The sequence below is a fragment of the Populus alba genome, chromosome 14 (genome assembly GCF_005239225.2).
Source record: "Populus alba chromosome 14, ASM523922v2, whole genome shotgun sequence".
Taxonomy (NCBI): domain Eukaryota; kingdom Viridiplantae; phylum Streptophyta; class Magnoliopsida; order Malpighiales; family Salicaceae; genus Populus; species Populus alba.
Window position 1 is genome coordinate 17541412 of NC_133297.1, and position 15510 is coordinate 17556921.

Genomic DNA, 15510 nt, shown 5'->3' on the forward strand with positions numbered 1-15510 from the left:
AGTTAGACATGCCTATATTTTATTTCATTTGGATCGGTCACTTATTGTTCCAATGATAGGTATCTAGTCTCTTCCTAAATGGTTCTTCAACTTTTTATTTAAAATTATTTTTAATATATAATAAAATTCACCATAAATAAATTTAGAAAATAATACAATTTTTTTCATATTTTTTCAAATAAGATTATAGTTTTTTATGGTAAAATTTACAATTACTTTATAAATTATTATAAATCTCATGCAATTTCTTCTTCTTTTTTAAAACAAAATATTCTCATTAATATTCAATGAGACTGAAATGTTTTTTTTTTTTAAAGTATTACATAATTTAATATATTAATTTTTTTTCCCTACAATTATGTAAAAAGTACTGATTCATGGTTTTTTAATTTTTTTTGATTGAAACTTTCTTATCAAATCATGATAATTTTTTATTTTAAAAAAATACTTCTAATAAAAACACATGTTTTTTGTCAACAAATAGTAATAATAAATGAATGAATAAGGTAATGGAGTTTTCAAAAAACATGTTACTAATAAAAAAAAATATGTTTTTTTTTTTTATCAAAAAAGAACATGAAAAATCCGATAACTCTCTCTTCTTTCTCATCTTAGAAACTAAATTGTTAAGAAAATAAACTTTTAGATCATAATGAAAATAACAACTTATCCATCCAATGAACCAAAATTCTAAGAGTTTATTATTGTTTTCTCAAAGCAACTAAAAGTGCATGCCCTTTCTTTTGCTTCTTATACAGAAGTGGATGAAACTTTCTTGATTCTGGCCAGACAATTGTCTTTTGGTCTTGTATGAGGGAGGAACATCCAGCCACATTCAGGATTTTCACGTTCGAGCCTGTAACATCAAATACATATAGTATACAATAAAGTATCTAAGAGAAAATAATACAGGATCGTTCATTAATATTAGCAGAGAGACTCACCTATAATCAAGTAGAAAATAATGCAGAAAAATAGATATTTCAAGCTTGGCAAGATCATTTCCAGGGCACAGCCTGCTTCCAGCTCCGAAAGGGAGGAAAGTCCCTGCTTTGGGGGTGTAATTCTACAATTCAGGATGTTAATATATATGTTGATCATCAAAATATAATATATATAGTAACCACTATAAGAGCTGATTGACTTACATCCCATCGTGAAGGATTAAATTCCTTTGGATTTGGATAGATTTCTGGATCCAAATGAACTGTCCTAAACCAAACAAGAACTTTCCAACCCTTTGGAATGATGTATCCTGAAGATCATGACATTATACCTGTTAGCGAACAAACTATAGGTCTAGCAAAGAATGTAAAGTTTTATACTAACTCTCCTAGGGAGAAGATCTTTTAGCAGCTAACCGTTTATATTGAAATCTGTTTTTGCTTCTCGAAAAACAGCAAGCGAGAATGTGATCAAACGAAGAGTTTCATCAATCACCTATAACAAATTATGAAATTGAAATGGGTTGTTATGAACTTGATTGATTTGCAACAAGCTGAACATAAAATCATGACAAGCTACTGCTAAATTGTACCTTGGAAAGATAATCCATTTCTCGAACTTCCTTAAGTGACAATCCCTTTTGTGCTGGCGGCCTCCTTTTTACAATCTGTTCTTGCTCTTCCTAAAACAAAATCAAGTGATGGATCAATGCACGGACATACTTTCAATGGAAAAATGGTACGTGTCTTGTAATTAATAGAATTACGGTACATACCTTAGCTTTTTGGAGAAATTCTGGATGTTCCTGGAGGAAAATAGCAGCCCATGTCGTGATATGGCCAGAGGATTCATGGCCTGCATTCAGGTACATCAAAATTACATCTATGATTTCTTCATCAGTCAATTTCCTACCATTTTCATCTTCAACACCCAAAAGAGAGTCCATCATGTCTTTCTTCTTTGCGTTAATATCACCGTTCTTCCTTAAATTTCTACGCTTATCCAGTATAGATTGGAATGCATCAACAAGTCTTTTGCGGGCCTGGAATTAATGAAAATTCATTAATCTAATCCCATATTAACAGCAAGAATTAAACAAGGATAAAGTTAGACAAGTAAAGAATAATAGCAATCAAGAAAAGCGAGATCAACCTTGAATGCTTCATAGTAAGCGAATCCAGGAATATTGATAGCCATGGCTCTGACTCCATAATTAAGAGTGGTGTAATCCTTCTCCAAAACCTCCATCACCACCTCACTCTCAGAGCTAAGAAATATATACATGATTATTTTGAAGGTAAGTTTTCTCACTTGAGTCAAGAACTCGATCCTCCCCATTGTGGTCCATTTTTCCAACATAGCTATCACATTTTCTTCTATATATGGAATATAAGCGGACAATGCTTCGTGACCGTTGACAGGAGCGGAGGTCAGGCGGCGAAGTTGCTTATGCTCTTCGTAAGAAATACCAACGAAGGATTTCCTTCCAACAAGCTTCATTGTGGCAATTGGCCATCCAGGCTTAAATGCATCATCGTTATTTAATACTCTTCTGCATGCTTCAGGTGTTGTTACGAATACACTCGGGTTCCCGAACATGAAGGCCTTGTAAATTCCAGTATGTCCATATCTGTATCATATTGTTTCCATAAAAAAGCAGAAAACATTCAAAATCTCAAGGATACTAGTCAAGGTGTGAAAGGACAAGGAAGTCTTCAAATCACATCCACATGCTTAAGATTTGAAGTATCATGTGTTGTAGTAATTGGAATAGTTAGCAAGATTAGGACCATTCAACTAAAATTAATATGAACTCAGAGAGAATTATTGAATTGAAGAACAAATACTGTAGGGTACATATTTCATAAGCTATCTTCTCTAGTTTAAAATACTTCAGTACAATACTTTAAATATTCTCAATATTAATTAAGATTTGTTTTAATAGCAAAATCAAAGGGATTAGTGGCAGGTAGGATAAGTAAAGGCTAAACATAATGAATATTATTCTGGAATAAAACCAAACGTTACCCTAGATTATGATACATGCACATTAAAGTATATCTATTCATTAGCAGATAGTCAGAAAAAGGACACCACTCCACGTCCACATGCATTCATTTCATACTAATACTAGATTTCTCCAGAAATCTGAGCTGGGTAGTCTTGAACTAACTTTACCAAACCCCATCTATACTGACTATACATGCTCTCTTCCCCTTCTCAGCAAAACAAGGAAAAGAGAAAAAGGCATACTGGGACTGTACTGCAGATTCCTATGGGCTACATTTCTTCACTCCTTTGTTTCACTAAAAGCACAATATATATAGATATAGCATTCCTACTATTAATTAATTAATCCTTCTGAAAAAGACTTGATTTCTCCATTGTTAACAGATTAAAGAAAATAATTCACCATAACACATGATAAAAAATACAAGTGGAAGAGATGGTCAAGAAAAAAAAAACTACTAACTAGGTAGAATCATTTTAAGAGGATAGGGAAAATGACAAAAACAAAGCCAGCTCCTTCCCTCTTTATTCCCTTTCCAACATAACTGGTTACAAGTAAGGTACAAGGCAGATGATGACACAGCCTTGTCCCCTGCACCTACACACAAACTCCCACACATGCACACGTATGAATAAATTTATTTATTTATTGTACCAAATTGCCACTTTCCCTGAAAACAAAGAATGATGGAATGGAATCATGCCTAGAGGAAAGCCAGACAACTGAAAATGTCATGATATATGTATGTACATAAAAAGAAAAGAGAGCGAAGTAGAGAAAGAGAAATTAGCAGTATACTTATTGATGAAGGTGCGCATGAAAGAATCAGGATCGCTGGATTTGAAAGCTTTGAGAAAGGACCACATATTGCCAATGAAAGGCCAGCCCAAATCCCCTGGAGGTAGTGAGTACTGCTTTTCACCCAGTTGAGCTTCATACAACCACCAATTCACTTTCTTTAGAATCCATTTCCCAACCCCTAATCCACCAAATATGACTGCCAGGACCACCCAGATAGATCCCGACTCCATAGCTAGCTAGCTTAATTTGTTACAAGGAACCGGACAGAGAGGTCACCTGATAAAAGAATTTGATACAAGAAACTACTCTTAGACATGCATCCCTCTCAGTCACTTTCTATGAGGATTCTATTTGAAGATGCAGGAGCAATACTTGGTATATACATACAGAAACAACACCAAACTCACAGGCGTATACGTAGGTATATGGATTGAGCAAGAGATCTGCGTGAGCAATAGCCAAACCTCCTATAAAAAAAAAAAAACTAGAGGAATTATGTCAAAAGTCAGAAGGTCCTCTAATATAATAGCTGTAAAGAAAAGTGTGTGGGACACACACACACACACAAACACACAATATGGGTAGCTTTAACGAAGAGAATAAGATAAATATATCATGATGTATAGATGTGAACGTAATGGGAGATGTTTTTAAATGATCGGATGAGTGACAGGGGAAAATCTGTTAGATAAAAAACGAATATTAATAATAATTTATAATGGCAAAATATGGGGGGTGCTGGGTTTGAAAAAGCTGACAACTTTGTTGATGATCATAATTGATGTTTGTAGATGAAGCTGCCAACACAAACATCTCGGGAATAGATGTATACAATAAATGGAATCGGAAAAAAAAGCACAATATTTAGCCTTTATAAATGCATTGATGATGTATTCTGACTATTCAAAGTATTCATTTATAGGGAAAAGCAACCACCTTGGTTTCGTAACCTGGATCCCCACTCAAGGCTAGGTGAACTAATGGCTTCGAAAGTCAAAGGAACCTGTAACGGAGTAAAAAGAGAAACAACTCAGTATCTCAAAGTAAGAAACAAATAAACAACCAAAACCAAACAGAAAAAAGAACAGTATGCAAAGATAAAAAACCAAAGAGTGTGTAGATGCAAAAAACCTACACGGAGAATTGAAAAACCCAGCAACATCAACAAATGAAAAAAAAAAAACATACAAAAATACCTTTCTTTCATTTTTGATTATTGCATTCAACATACAATAAGTACTAACGATGCTAATGACATCAAAATATTGCACCAAATCTCCTAAACACAATATCTGATAAAGAAGAAGTCAGAATCAATCCACTCCTTTAAGAATTCAATGCATCTGGGGAAGCTGAAAAATACATGCAGCGCACAGTGGGATTCCAACATCCTCTTAATATATCAATAATAATGTTACAGTTGCTTCAAGAAACACCTATAACAAGATTTAGAACTCCAACCTATCATACATCCATGAAGAGAAACGAAACCAGTGAATACAAAAAGAAAAACTCATTTTAAATTAATATATTTTAAGTATTTTTCAATAATTTCAATACATTGATATAAAAAAATAAAAAAATCTAAATATATATATATAATTAAAAAATACTTTTAAAAAAAAACTCCATCACACTACATTCACTCTTTATAATCAAAACAGGAGGGTAATCAACACTAATTTTCTAAGAACTAAAAAAAAAAATTATTATAAAATGAGAAAATAATAAGAAAGGACCCTCTGTTTCCATGGTACCATCAATCTCGACCTCACATCAAAAAGAAAAACAAGAACATCAACAATCAATAATCTCACAACAAATCAAAGCCCAGGCACACGGACACCCACGTATATCCTCCTCCACTACCGTTTCCATTTCTTGTGACCAAAGAAGAAAACAGAGATGGAATAAAGAAAACTGACAGAGAGAGATAGAGAAGAGAAGCAGGTTAGGAGGAGATGTGATTTAGCTAGGTAGCTAGCTAGCTAGCTAGCAATAACAGTCATGGCGAGAGTTTCTCTCGCGCTCAGATTAGGAATCTCTTTCATGAAGTTTTCTTTGCTTTTGCTGTTATTAGCCTATCAATCCCATTCCTTCTATCTTCCTGGTGTCGCCCCTCAGGATTTCATAACTGTAATTTACTCTACACCTTACTTCACTTATTAAATACGCATGCATGCATGTAGAATTATGCTGCTTTTGCAGAGAAATCGAAGATTTTGGGTTAGATCTTCTTGTTTTTCCCTTGATGGATTGTTACTGATTCTGTTGTTGTTTGCATGGGATTTTTTTTTTGTTTTTTCCCTTTTCTTTCTTTCTTTTTAATGTTTTTTCTTGAAAACTTTTGATTCTTGTTCTTTTGTGACTTTATGGACTTAATTTTACATTTGCTTTATTTTTTTCAAGGAAATGATTTGCAAAGTTTTGTTTGTTGGTTTGTTTCCTTTTTTTTTTTTTTTTTATTTTATGGCGGATCATCTTCTTAATTTTCAAATGCCAAAACTATACACTCCCATTAAGAGACTCAAAACTGGGGACATGCAGATAGAGAACAAATTCAGGAAACATGAATTACTCATGTAGTTAAATGACAACGAAAGAAACCAGAAAAGGATATATAGTTTACCTGCAGAACGCGATTCTCCAAGCGTATAGTTACTGGTTCAATCAGTAAAGAACATGAATCTGTGAGAGAAGAAAACAGAAGAGAAACAAGTAATTATTTTTTCATGAGGCTGAAAAAAACAGATTTAGAGTTATTATAACCAAAAGAGAGACGGGGACAAAACCTGGTATGGCTTGCCTTGAAGTCTTCTGAGTGTGGCTTAAATTCCTATAATATTCTTTGCAACTGATATGGCGGCTTTGAAGATAAGTGATTAGGTTTTCTGTGATTCTGTCTTCTTGATGCAAATGGTTAAAGGGAAAACCTAAAACGGTGACGTTTTATTGATTAACCTACGATTGATCGGCATATAAATATAATAAATAGACTGTCAGAGGAATGGCAGTGTTTGAAGACTACACTGAAACGCAAAAGAATGGCTTCTCTCGCTTCCTCCAAGCCCCATCCCCAGCTCCTCGACCAGGCAGCTGCTTCCTCTCTTTTCTTCTTTATTTGTGTTTTTTTTTCCCCAGATAATTGAAGAAATGATTTATTTATTTTTTCTTCTTTTAAAAAATTGAATTTGATTTCTCAGGTTCTAGTAGAAGACAACTCCTTCTCAAAAACCTTGATGCTGAACAGGCCTAAGCAATTGAATGCCCTTTCCCATCAAATGGTATCGTATTATTCCTCTTTTTTTCTCTTACATATAATTTTACTATTTATAATAATGATAAAAATGGTAGGTTTCTCGTTTGTTCGAGCTCTTCCTTGCTTATGAGAAGGATCCTAATGTCAAGTTGCTGCTCCTCAGGGTACTTCTCTACAAATTCATGCGTGTTTCCTATTTCTTGCTAGTAATTCACTGTGTCCCTTTTCTTTTTTTGTAGGGAAATGGAAGAGCTTTTTGTGCCGGTGGCAATGTTGCTGCAGTGGTTCGCGATATCCGCGAAGGTTGCCTCCCCTTGTACTTGCTCTTTCTCTCTTCCAGTTTGTTGTGTTTGATAAAAATATCCATATCTTAATATGCATTCCAGTGTTTCAGAGTACATGTAAATGGTAGGTTTTCAAGTTTTCTTATTTAATTTGCAGAGTGCTTTTTTTAAAAAGGTGTATTTCTTGATTGACAGAAATTGCCTCTGTTAGAAGAAGCATTGGTCACCTTAGACTCCAGTGATCCAGCAAGGATTTCAGCAATTATTGATGAAAACTCTGAGCGACCATTTTTGAAGGGTAAAAGTGCTTAGCATCGGTGAGTTTTTTAAATTTGACATCCATCAATCTTATTCTGTGTAATTTATCAACAATGTGTGTGAAAGTTTTGTCGTGTCATGACAGACTACATTTGTCAGTAGCAGCTAGCTCAGGGGATGTGCAATTATCTCTATGACCTAACTTTCTAATGCAGGGTTGTAGAGCTATACTGTTGGACAAGGATATGAACCCAAAGGTGTAATAAGCTCTCTTTCTTTATCTCTGCATCTTAGATCCTTTAAACCTCCACAACTTTCCTTTAAGAGTCTACATGTAGATTTTGTTTTCTTCTTCACTGATGAGATATAAAAATTTCTGTCTTCCCATTTGTTTATTCAGTGGGAACCTTCTCAATTGGATCTCATCAGTGATGCTGCGGTCGAGGAATACTTTTCAAAATGTAGATGATGAAGAATGGGAAGAATTGAAGCTCCCTGCTCGTTTCAACTTGCCTGGACATGACATGCAAAGCTTTGATCACCACTTCCCACCTGCCAGTGAAGTCCAATCTCCGAGGAGAGTATTATTTGATAATTTGAAGGTAGTTCATGAGCTTGAGTTGGCTGATGTTCATTTATGAATATTGAACATAATCAAATAAACAAATACAATCATAATCAACTATTTCTTTGAATAATTAACGAGCAAAATAATGTGTACATGCATTTTCCTACATGGCGCAGGTGGGTTGTAGACCTTTGAAACATAGTAAGGAAATGAGTCATGTGAATTGTGATGAGTTGGGATTTGGTTTGCATCCACTTTGAGAGGAGGATGACCTTGTAATAGTCATCTTTAAGGCCCCGTGAAGTCATCCCAAAAATTGAACTGAGCATTTCCAAATCATGAAGGTTGTCAATTTCGTTTTATTTCGTCTAGAATGACCAAAACATTTTATATTAATTCAAAAAACAGAACAATTTTAATCATATTTCAAATCTTGATCTGTTCCGGATTTTTCAGCTAAATTCCATCTGGAATATTCTGGTTTCATTTCACATGTTTCGTTTCGGTTTTGAAAAGCCCTTGAATCAAATAGAACTTTATTCAATTTAATTAATTAAATCCATCCAAGTATAAAAAATTCTTTTTCATTACTATTTTCAATAATAATATTGAAAATTATTATTATTATTTTCATTAACAATGATATTAATTTTTTAAAACTAGATTTTAAGGTTTATATTCATGTTGTTTTTTTCAAGTTTATACTTTGTAGGAATTTGAGCAAAACAGGAGATGTTTTAGGTCTTATTAGCTTTCATAACATTGACCTAGCTTTATATTTAAAATATTTGTGTTAAAGCATTTTAATTTCATAATATTTTGTTTAAGTTGAATTACTTTAAGTTAAAGATATATTTAATCTTTACTATTTAGTTCTTGAGATCCATGCATGATGATATTGTATGTCGCTTCAGATTAACTTTGAACATGCTAAATCTTTTAATGTATGATGATGAGCTTAGAAACTATGTGTTTTATGAACTTCATTCGCTATTCAATGCTCTCAAAAAGCATAAGCTTCCAATGCCTGATGGAAGATTGCATGTAGAAATAAGAAACAAGTTACCAAGAGAGGAACTTAACTATGATGTAGTTGATCTTAGATCCTAACATTTAATAGCTTTCTCATTGCTTAACCAGTACCAGAAAAATGTCAATGAATATGTTGTTGCAGTTGTCATGGAAAATAAGCAAGCTCTCATATTTGTTCATGGGCATAGAGGAACAGGAAAGACTTTTTTATGGATACAATAATAAGTAAAATCCGGTCTAAAGGTTTAATTATCCTTGCAATTGCCTCATCTGGAATAATATCATTATTATTACTAGGTGATTGCACAATGCATTCACGCTTCAAGATTTCACTCACCATTTTTTAAACCTCATTATGCGAGAGATAATAGAACACAAACATTTCACATCTCCTTGAAATGACATCTTTTATTGTTTGGAATGAAACTTCAATGAATAATTAATGTTACTTTGAGGCATTGGATTGTTCGGTGTGTGATGTGCTTACATTCAACGGTCTATACATTCAAAATCAACCATTTGGTGGAAAATTGGTTTTGTTAGGTGGGGATTTTAGGCAAATCTTACAGGTTGTTCTTGAAGGGAAAAAAGAAGATATCATCCATGCCTCTTTGACCAACTCATCACTATGGAAATAATTTAAACTTTTGATGTTAAATGAAAACATGCGACTCTCATTAAATGGGCTAAGTGATGTTGAGGAAAAAAAAACTAGAGTTGTTAGCCAAATGGATTCTTATGATTAGCGATGAAGAAATATCTGGCATCCCATTTGAAGATGACTATTATGCATCCTTGATCAAGATACCAGCATAACTACTTCTAGATACAAATTTCAACCTCATTGCATCTATAGTTTATACAATTTACCCTCACATCAACAACCATCACTTGGATCCTGGCTATTTTCAAGAAAGAGCAATAGTCACACCAAAAAATGTTGTAGTTTATGTGATTAATGGTTTTATCCTTGACATGTCACCAGTTTACAAGCATGTTTATTTAAGCAATGATAGTGTCTACACATCATCAAGTAATGCTGAAAATGCTGATTTATTGTACCTGACTGAATTTATCAATCAACTTGAATTTAGTAGTGTTTCTTCACATAAACTCTCATTGAAAATAGAAATGCCAATCATGTTATTACATAATTTGAATTCGTTAGCAGGTTTGTGTAATGAAACAAGGCTTTTAGTTACACAACTAGCGTAGAAAGTCATTGAAGCACAAATACTGATAGGTTCTAATATTGGCAACTGTGTGTTCATTCCAAGAATTATATTCTCAATAAACAATGGGAAATATGCATACACAATCAAGAGGGGATAGTTTCATGTTTGCCTATGCTATGAAATGATGATAAACAAAATCCAAGGATAATCATTAAAAATTATTGGAGTTTTTCTTAAAAACCAAGTTTTCACTAATGGCTAACTTTATATATGTAGCCTTTAAGAGTTACATCGAAAAAAAAAAAAAACATAAGATAATCACATTCAATGATAAAAGGAAGCCTATTGACTATGTAAAGAACACTGTTTACAAAGATATTATTAACTTGGTCATAAGAGATTGATATAATAGCACTGAAAATGCAAATCAAAATCTATTTCCTAATGAAGTCCATTCAATCACTCTTTCTTAAGTCCATCATTGACTCTTACATTTGTTTTAAATTTGAACACTGCATTTATCTATTGTTTGTGTTTTCAATTTTTCTTAGCACATTCCATGCATGTTTATGCTATTTAATATACCATTACCATGTTTGCATTCTCTATTTATTGCTTTTATATATATATATATATATATATATATATATACATGGTCTTTCGATTCTGTTTTTGACTTATAATTTTTTAATACATGGTCATGGTTGTACCAATTACTGATATAAAAAAGTACACCTTTTATCCATTGATAAGAGCACGAATTTGTCATGATGTATGGATTATAAAATTTAAAAAACAAGTAAGCAGTTTTAATTTCCTTTTCATCGACAATCAAGTATAATAACTTTCTTTATCTTCCCATTAACATATATTTCGCTCATATGAAAGCAATCTAAATTCAATGGTTTCCACAATTCCGAAAACAAATTTCAACATTGGTTTTTGCTTATTTGTGAGAGCAAATCAAATTCTTCATAAGCTCATATAACATTCATGCATCATCCATAACCTTTTAGATCTCCAGAATTCGTCAAGAATTTAGAATTTCAAATTTAACTAAGTTCATTATAGGCAAGATTTCACTTGCTTCTCCGATCACATGAGCTCCTCCGATGGAAGACCTTGTGCCAGATGTTCCTCTTGTATTGTACAAATATTTTCCTGTTAGCATATGCTTTAAAGAGTTTACATACTCATTCCTTATACAAGAATCACCTCTATTAAATTTCATCTCAAACTCATTATATTCAAGAAACACATGGTAGTGCACTAAAATATTGTTTAGTGTTTCTTCCCCCTATTAGAGTTGTAGAACTTGGTTCCCTTCAAGGTTTATTTCTTTAGTAAGCTAATTCACAATTACATATTTGGGATGAAGAGGGTCAACTTATTTTTTCCATTTATACACTCAAATTTGTCGAAATACAATGGTACGCAGGTCTGTCCTGTAACGCATATCCCGACCTTTGTCATAAGTTCTACAACTCCATATCTGGAGTTCTATAACTCCAAATGGATCAAGACTTTTTCCTGTGAAATTTAACATAATGACACACATCTTTCTTGAAGACATTAATTTATCCCAATTTCTCTAAGTTATAAACCTAAAATCACAGTTCAAAGTTCGATGCATATGGTGTCTAAAATTTTCCAATCTAACTTGTTTTCAGTTTTCTACCAATATCTAGAGTTCTACAACCCCAATTTAGGTGATTTCAGTTCCATTTAAAAGTTAACACTCAATTCTACAACTTTCATGGGGAAAATACTCTAGACTATGCCTTTATCTAGGTCAATTCATGGTCACAAGTTAACTAACAACACAACCTAAATTTCCAGCGCATAAACCATCGTTTTCATGCATTTCTTTTCTTTTTTTCAGTTACTATTTCATACAGAATTCCATTTTCACACCAACAATCACATATGGAAATATAATTTATTTAAAAGTTAGGTTTCACAAGAGTATGTATAACAAGGATTTGTTTATATATCTAAATTCTGAGCACATCATAATTTCTTGTAGGATTTCTACATTGTTATTTCAACATGCATGCATAACTAGTATTCAAGAATGTTTTCCCCTCATCTTTATTCATGTTTAGCCAAAGGCTTGTAAACCTTTCTTAGTCTCCTGTTCTTTAATTTAGTTAAGAACATTATCAAGCATTTCTCCATATCTTTTTCACATTCCATTCTCACCTTTAACATACACAGAAAAATTCATCAAGAACTCAATCTAAAGGCTACTATTTTTGCATAAAACTTATCCAAAATGTTTGAAATTGCTCTAGTAAGATTTTAGGTTTGTCCTAATTGTGTTTTCTACTCTTTGAAACCCCTTTTCCCTCAAATATTTTGATTTCTCTTCCTATCTTCCTTTGTTGCCACCAGTTCTTCTTGTTCTTCTCCCTTACTTTGTTTTTTTTTTAGTGTCTAAATCTTCACTCAACCTTCTTTTTCCCCCTCATATTTTTGATTGCATGAGGTTTTTCTTTATTTGTTCTTGAGAGCAAGTGTTGAAGAAGTAAGTGACTCTTCTTCTTCCTTCTTTCCTTTTTTGCCGCTCCTTCTCTTTTTTAAAAGCTAGTAGGATTTTTTTTTTTCATTCCTCACTTGTTCATGCCTTTTAAATCTAATCCTCTCCTCTCTTTTTTTCCCACATTAGGTCCCAATCTCTCTTTATTCACTTATATATTTTCACACTTCAAGTTAGAGTTTTTTTTTTTTTAACCAACGGTTCCTCTCTATTTACTTAATCTCATGCAGTGATGTTTAATGGATTTACAATGAGAATAAAAAAAACAATTAGAGAAATCTTTTGTATGAACCATATAAGAACAAGGTTTAATATATTTTTTCATATTTGACACGATCAAAAAGATTGATGTCTTATCTCAGATGTAGGAGAATGTCGAACTAATAAATAACCCGGCATGACCGAGGTCGAACCATAGGGAAGTGAACTATATAAATTATAAATAATAATAATAATAATGAGTTAAAGAGAATTTGAGATGTGAGATTAATGTGAGGATTAAACAATGATAAAAATAAATGTCAAGGTTAGAGGATCCACTAATGGTATTAAAAATAAATGTAATATAAACTTTTTTTCTTACTCAATTGGAAACCACACATAAAGGAGATTTCAATCGGATGATTTGTCATTAATAGCTTATAATAAATTGTTAACATGATCATATTAATTATCTTATTTAAATAACACCAAAATTTTAAATATTGTCAGGAATTCATGATGCTAACTTATGTTACCAACAAATCAAGTTCCTTTCATAGCACATGTGTAGGTTGGACCATACGGTTGGCTATGAAAGTGCCAAGCATTTGTTGTACCACGTGTTATACAACACAAATCTAGATTAACCATTTAACAAGTAATGTATTAAGAATTAATAAGATAAAAATTATAAGACATGTTAATAGCAAGTTGTTTAGGATATAAGCATTGAAGTCCATATTGAGTTTATATTATATTTATCCAATACCATTAGTGAAACCTTTTCACTTTGGCATAATAAACTTAGCTAAACATAATGAAAAAGAGAAACATAGATAAACAAAATAGGACCATAATTATATAAATATAGTAGAGGAAATGAAAAGCATAAACAAGAGATTAAGAAAAATATAACATGGAATAAAACTTGAACATTACAAAATACAAAGAAAGAGAGCAAGAGAAAGATCGTGATTTGAACAACCAAGAAGCCTAAATGCATGGCAAATGCCTCCTTTTATAGGCCAAAATTCAGAACTATTGATTTGATGACTAATTGTTGAGTAGGTAGACACCTTTTGACTTGGTAACAATCCTTATCTTCTTGTCTGCAGAAAACACCATTGTTAACATCATAATTTGAACAGATAGTCTTCATAAAAGTTCTAGATATTGTCTCAGCTTTCCAACCAAACAAGAATGAGGTCATTTGGACTTTTAGAACTCGAGATATGTGTTTAATACTGAACAGTGTCTGGGCTGCATGATAGATTCAAACTTCTCTTTTGATGCTAAGATTTTGACTTCCAAACGGCAGAATTGAGTCTTGGACTCTCATGAATGTTTTAGGCCTATGTCTTAGCTTTCTAGCCATATAAACCATATTGAAATCCAAGATCTACAGCTTCAGATATGACCCAATGACTGAACAGTGTTCCAATTTGAATTGAATCAGCATCTCTTTTTCTAAGCTTAGCCCTCTCTTTGTCTTCTCAATTTCAGTAGTTAAACTCATCAATCAATCCTTTGATTTATGTGATAAGCCTACATTTAAAATCAACATTTACCATAAACTAAAGGTATCTTATATTATTAGATTTGTTATTATAAAACATGTTCTAGTGAAAGAGTTATTGATACTTCAAGTGCAAAATGATGATATAAAACCTTGATTAAAATGCACTTTTAAGTATTAATCAATATTCTTTCCTCTTTACATTTTTTTTTTTTTTTGCTAAACTTCTTGCACCATTTATCATGCATAAATATTCATTCATGCTACTTTTTATATAAAGCATGCATTAAATTTATTTTACCTACCCTATAACTAAAGATTAACATGTCATGTATCCATTATTGATTTTAACATCTTTAATGGATGAGGGCATCCAAGTTGTGCTCATTGCAACAAAAAACTTGGTGACACTGCAAAGAATTGAGTTTGCATGGATCATGATGCAATAACATCTTTTCTTATGCCATGGTAAATTTTTTAAAAATACAAAACTTTATGATCCATGAACATATAATGGCATATTTTTCTAATGTATTAACTTTCATACACCTTTTTTTACAACTTATATAGGTTTCACCTTGATTGTGTTGTCATTAATGAAAAATATGTTACAAACTTTCTCATGGTTGGTAAAGTTGCGAAAACATTTTTAGATCATCAACACATCACTATGTTTACGATGATAGGGGCTTCAGTGACCACTTAGTTATTGCACCACCTATAGCAAGCAAGCCAAACATACCATATATTTTTCAATTGCAATTCGGAGCATTTCGACCAACTACAAACTGTTGTGAGATTGTTGTAACAAATGTATTCAATAATGTAAGAGTTAAGCAAGTTGACATGCAATAAGAACAACCTGAAACATCAAATGTTAGTGTAGTTTCTGATATATCAATTGTCTTGTCCAACCCTCTT

At 32.4% G+C, this 15510-nt stretch overlaps 2 protein-coding genes across 2 annotated transcripts in view; one reads left to right on the forward strand and one right to left on the reverse strand.

The window, feature by feature from the left end:
• The window catches only part of LOC118063425 (3-hydroxyisobutyryl-CoA hydrolase 1), a 52364-nt gene extending 44134 nt beyond the window's left edge, over positions 1 to 8230 (forward strand). Inside the window, exons 13-14 of the mRNA XM_073404698.1 lie at positions 7774 to 7815; positions 7959 to 8230. Coding sequence (XP_073260799.1) covers positions 7774 to 7815; positions 7959 to 8027 — 111 coding nt within the window. The 3' untranslated portion in view covers positions 8028 to 8230. The remainder of the gene's footprint in view (positions 1 to 7773; positions 7816 to 7958) is intronic.
• On the reverse strand, positions 585 to 6979 carry LOC118063428 (ent-kaurenoic acid oxidase 1-like). Its single transcript, XM_035077455.2, has 12 exons — positions 6550 to 6979; positions 6387 to 6445; positions 4694 to 4760; positions 4165 to 4224; positions 3755 to 4033; positions 2098 to 2575; positions 1721 to 1987; positions 1538 to 1627; positions 1362 to 1440; positions 1149 to 1255; positions 945 to 1066; positions 585 to 856 (listed from the first exon to the last, which is right to left on the reverse strand). The coding sequence occupies exons 5-12, from the start codon at positions 3985 to 3987 to the stop codon at positions 751 to 753; spliced, it is 1482 nt and encodes a 493-aa protein (XP_034933346.1). The 5' UTR covers positions 3988 to 4033; positions 4165 to 4224; positions 4694 to 4760; positions 6387 to 6445; positions 6550 to 6979; the 3' UTR covers positions 585 to 750.
• Positions 8231 to 15510: the final 7280 nt, after the last annotated feature.

Excerpts from the sequence above, each read along its gene's own strand:
- LOC118063428 (XM_035077455.2), bottom strand. The coding sequence starts at position 3,987 with ATGGAGTCGGGATCTATCTGGGTGGTCCTGGCAGTCATATTTGGTGGA. Across the intron at positions 2,576-3,754 it reads ATGCGCACCTTCATCAATAA|ATATGGACATACTGGAATTT; the intron begins GTATACTGCTAA and ends AATATGATACAG. Across the intron at positions 1,256-1,361 it reads AACAGATTTCAATATAAACG|GATACATCATTCCAAAGGGT; the intron begins GTTAGCTGCTAA and ends CATGATCTTCAG.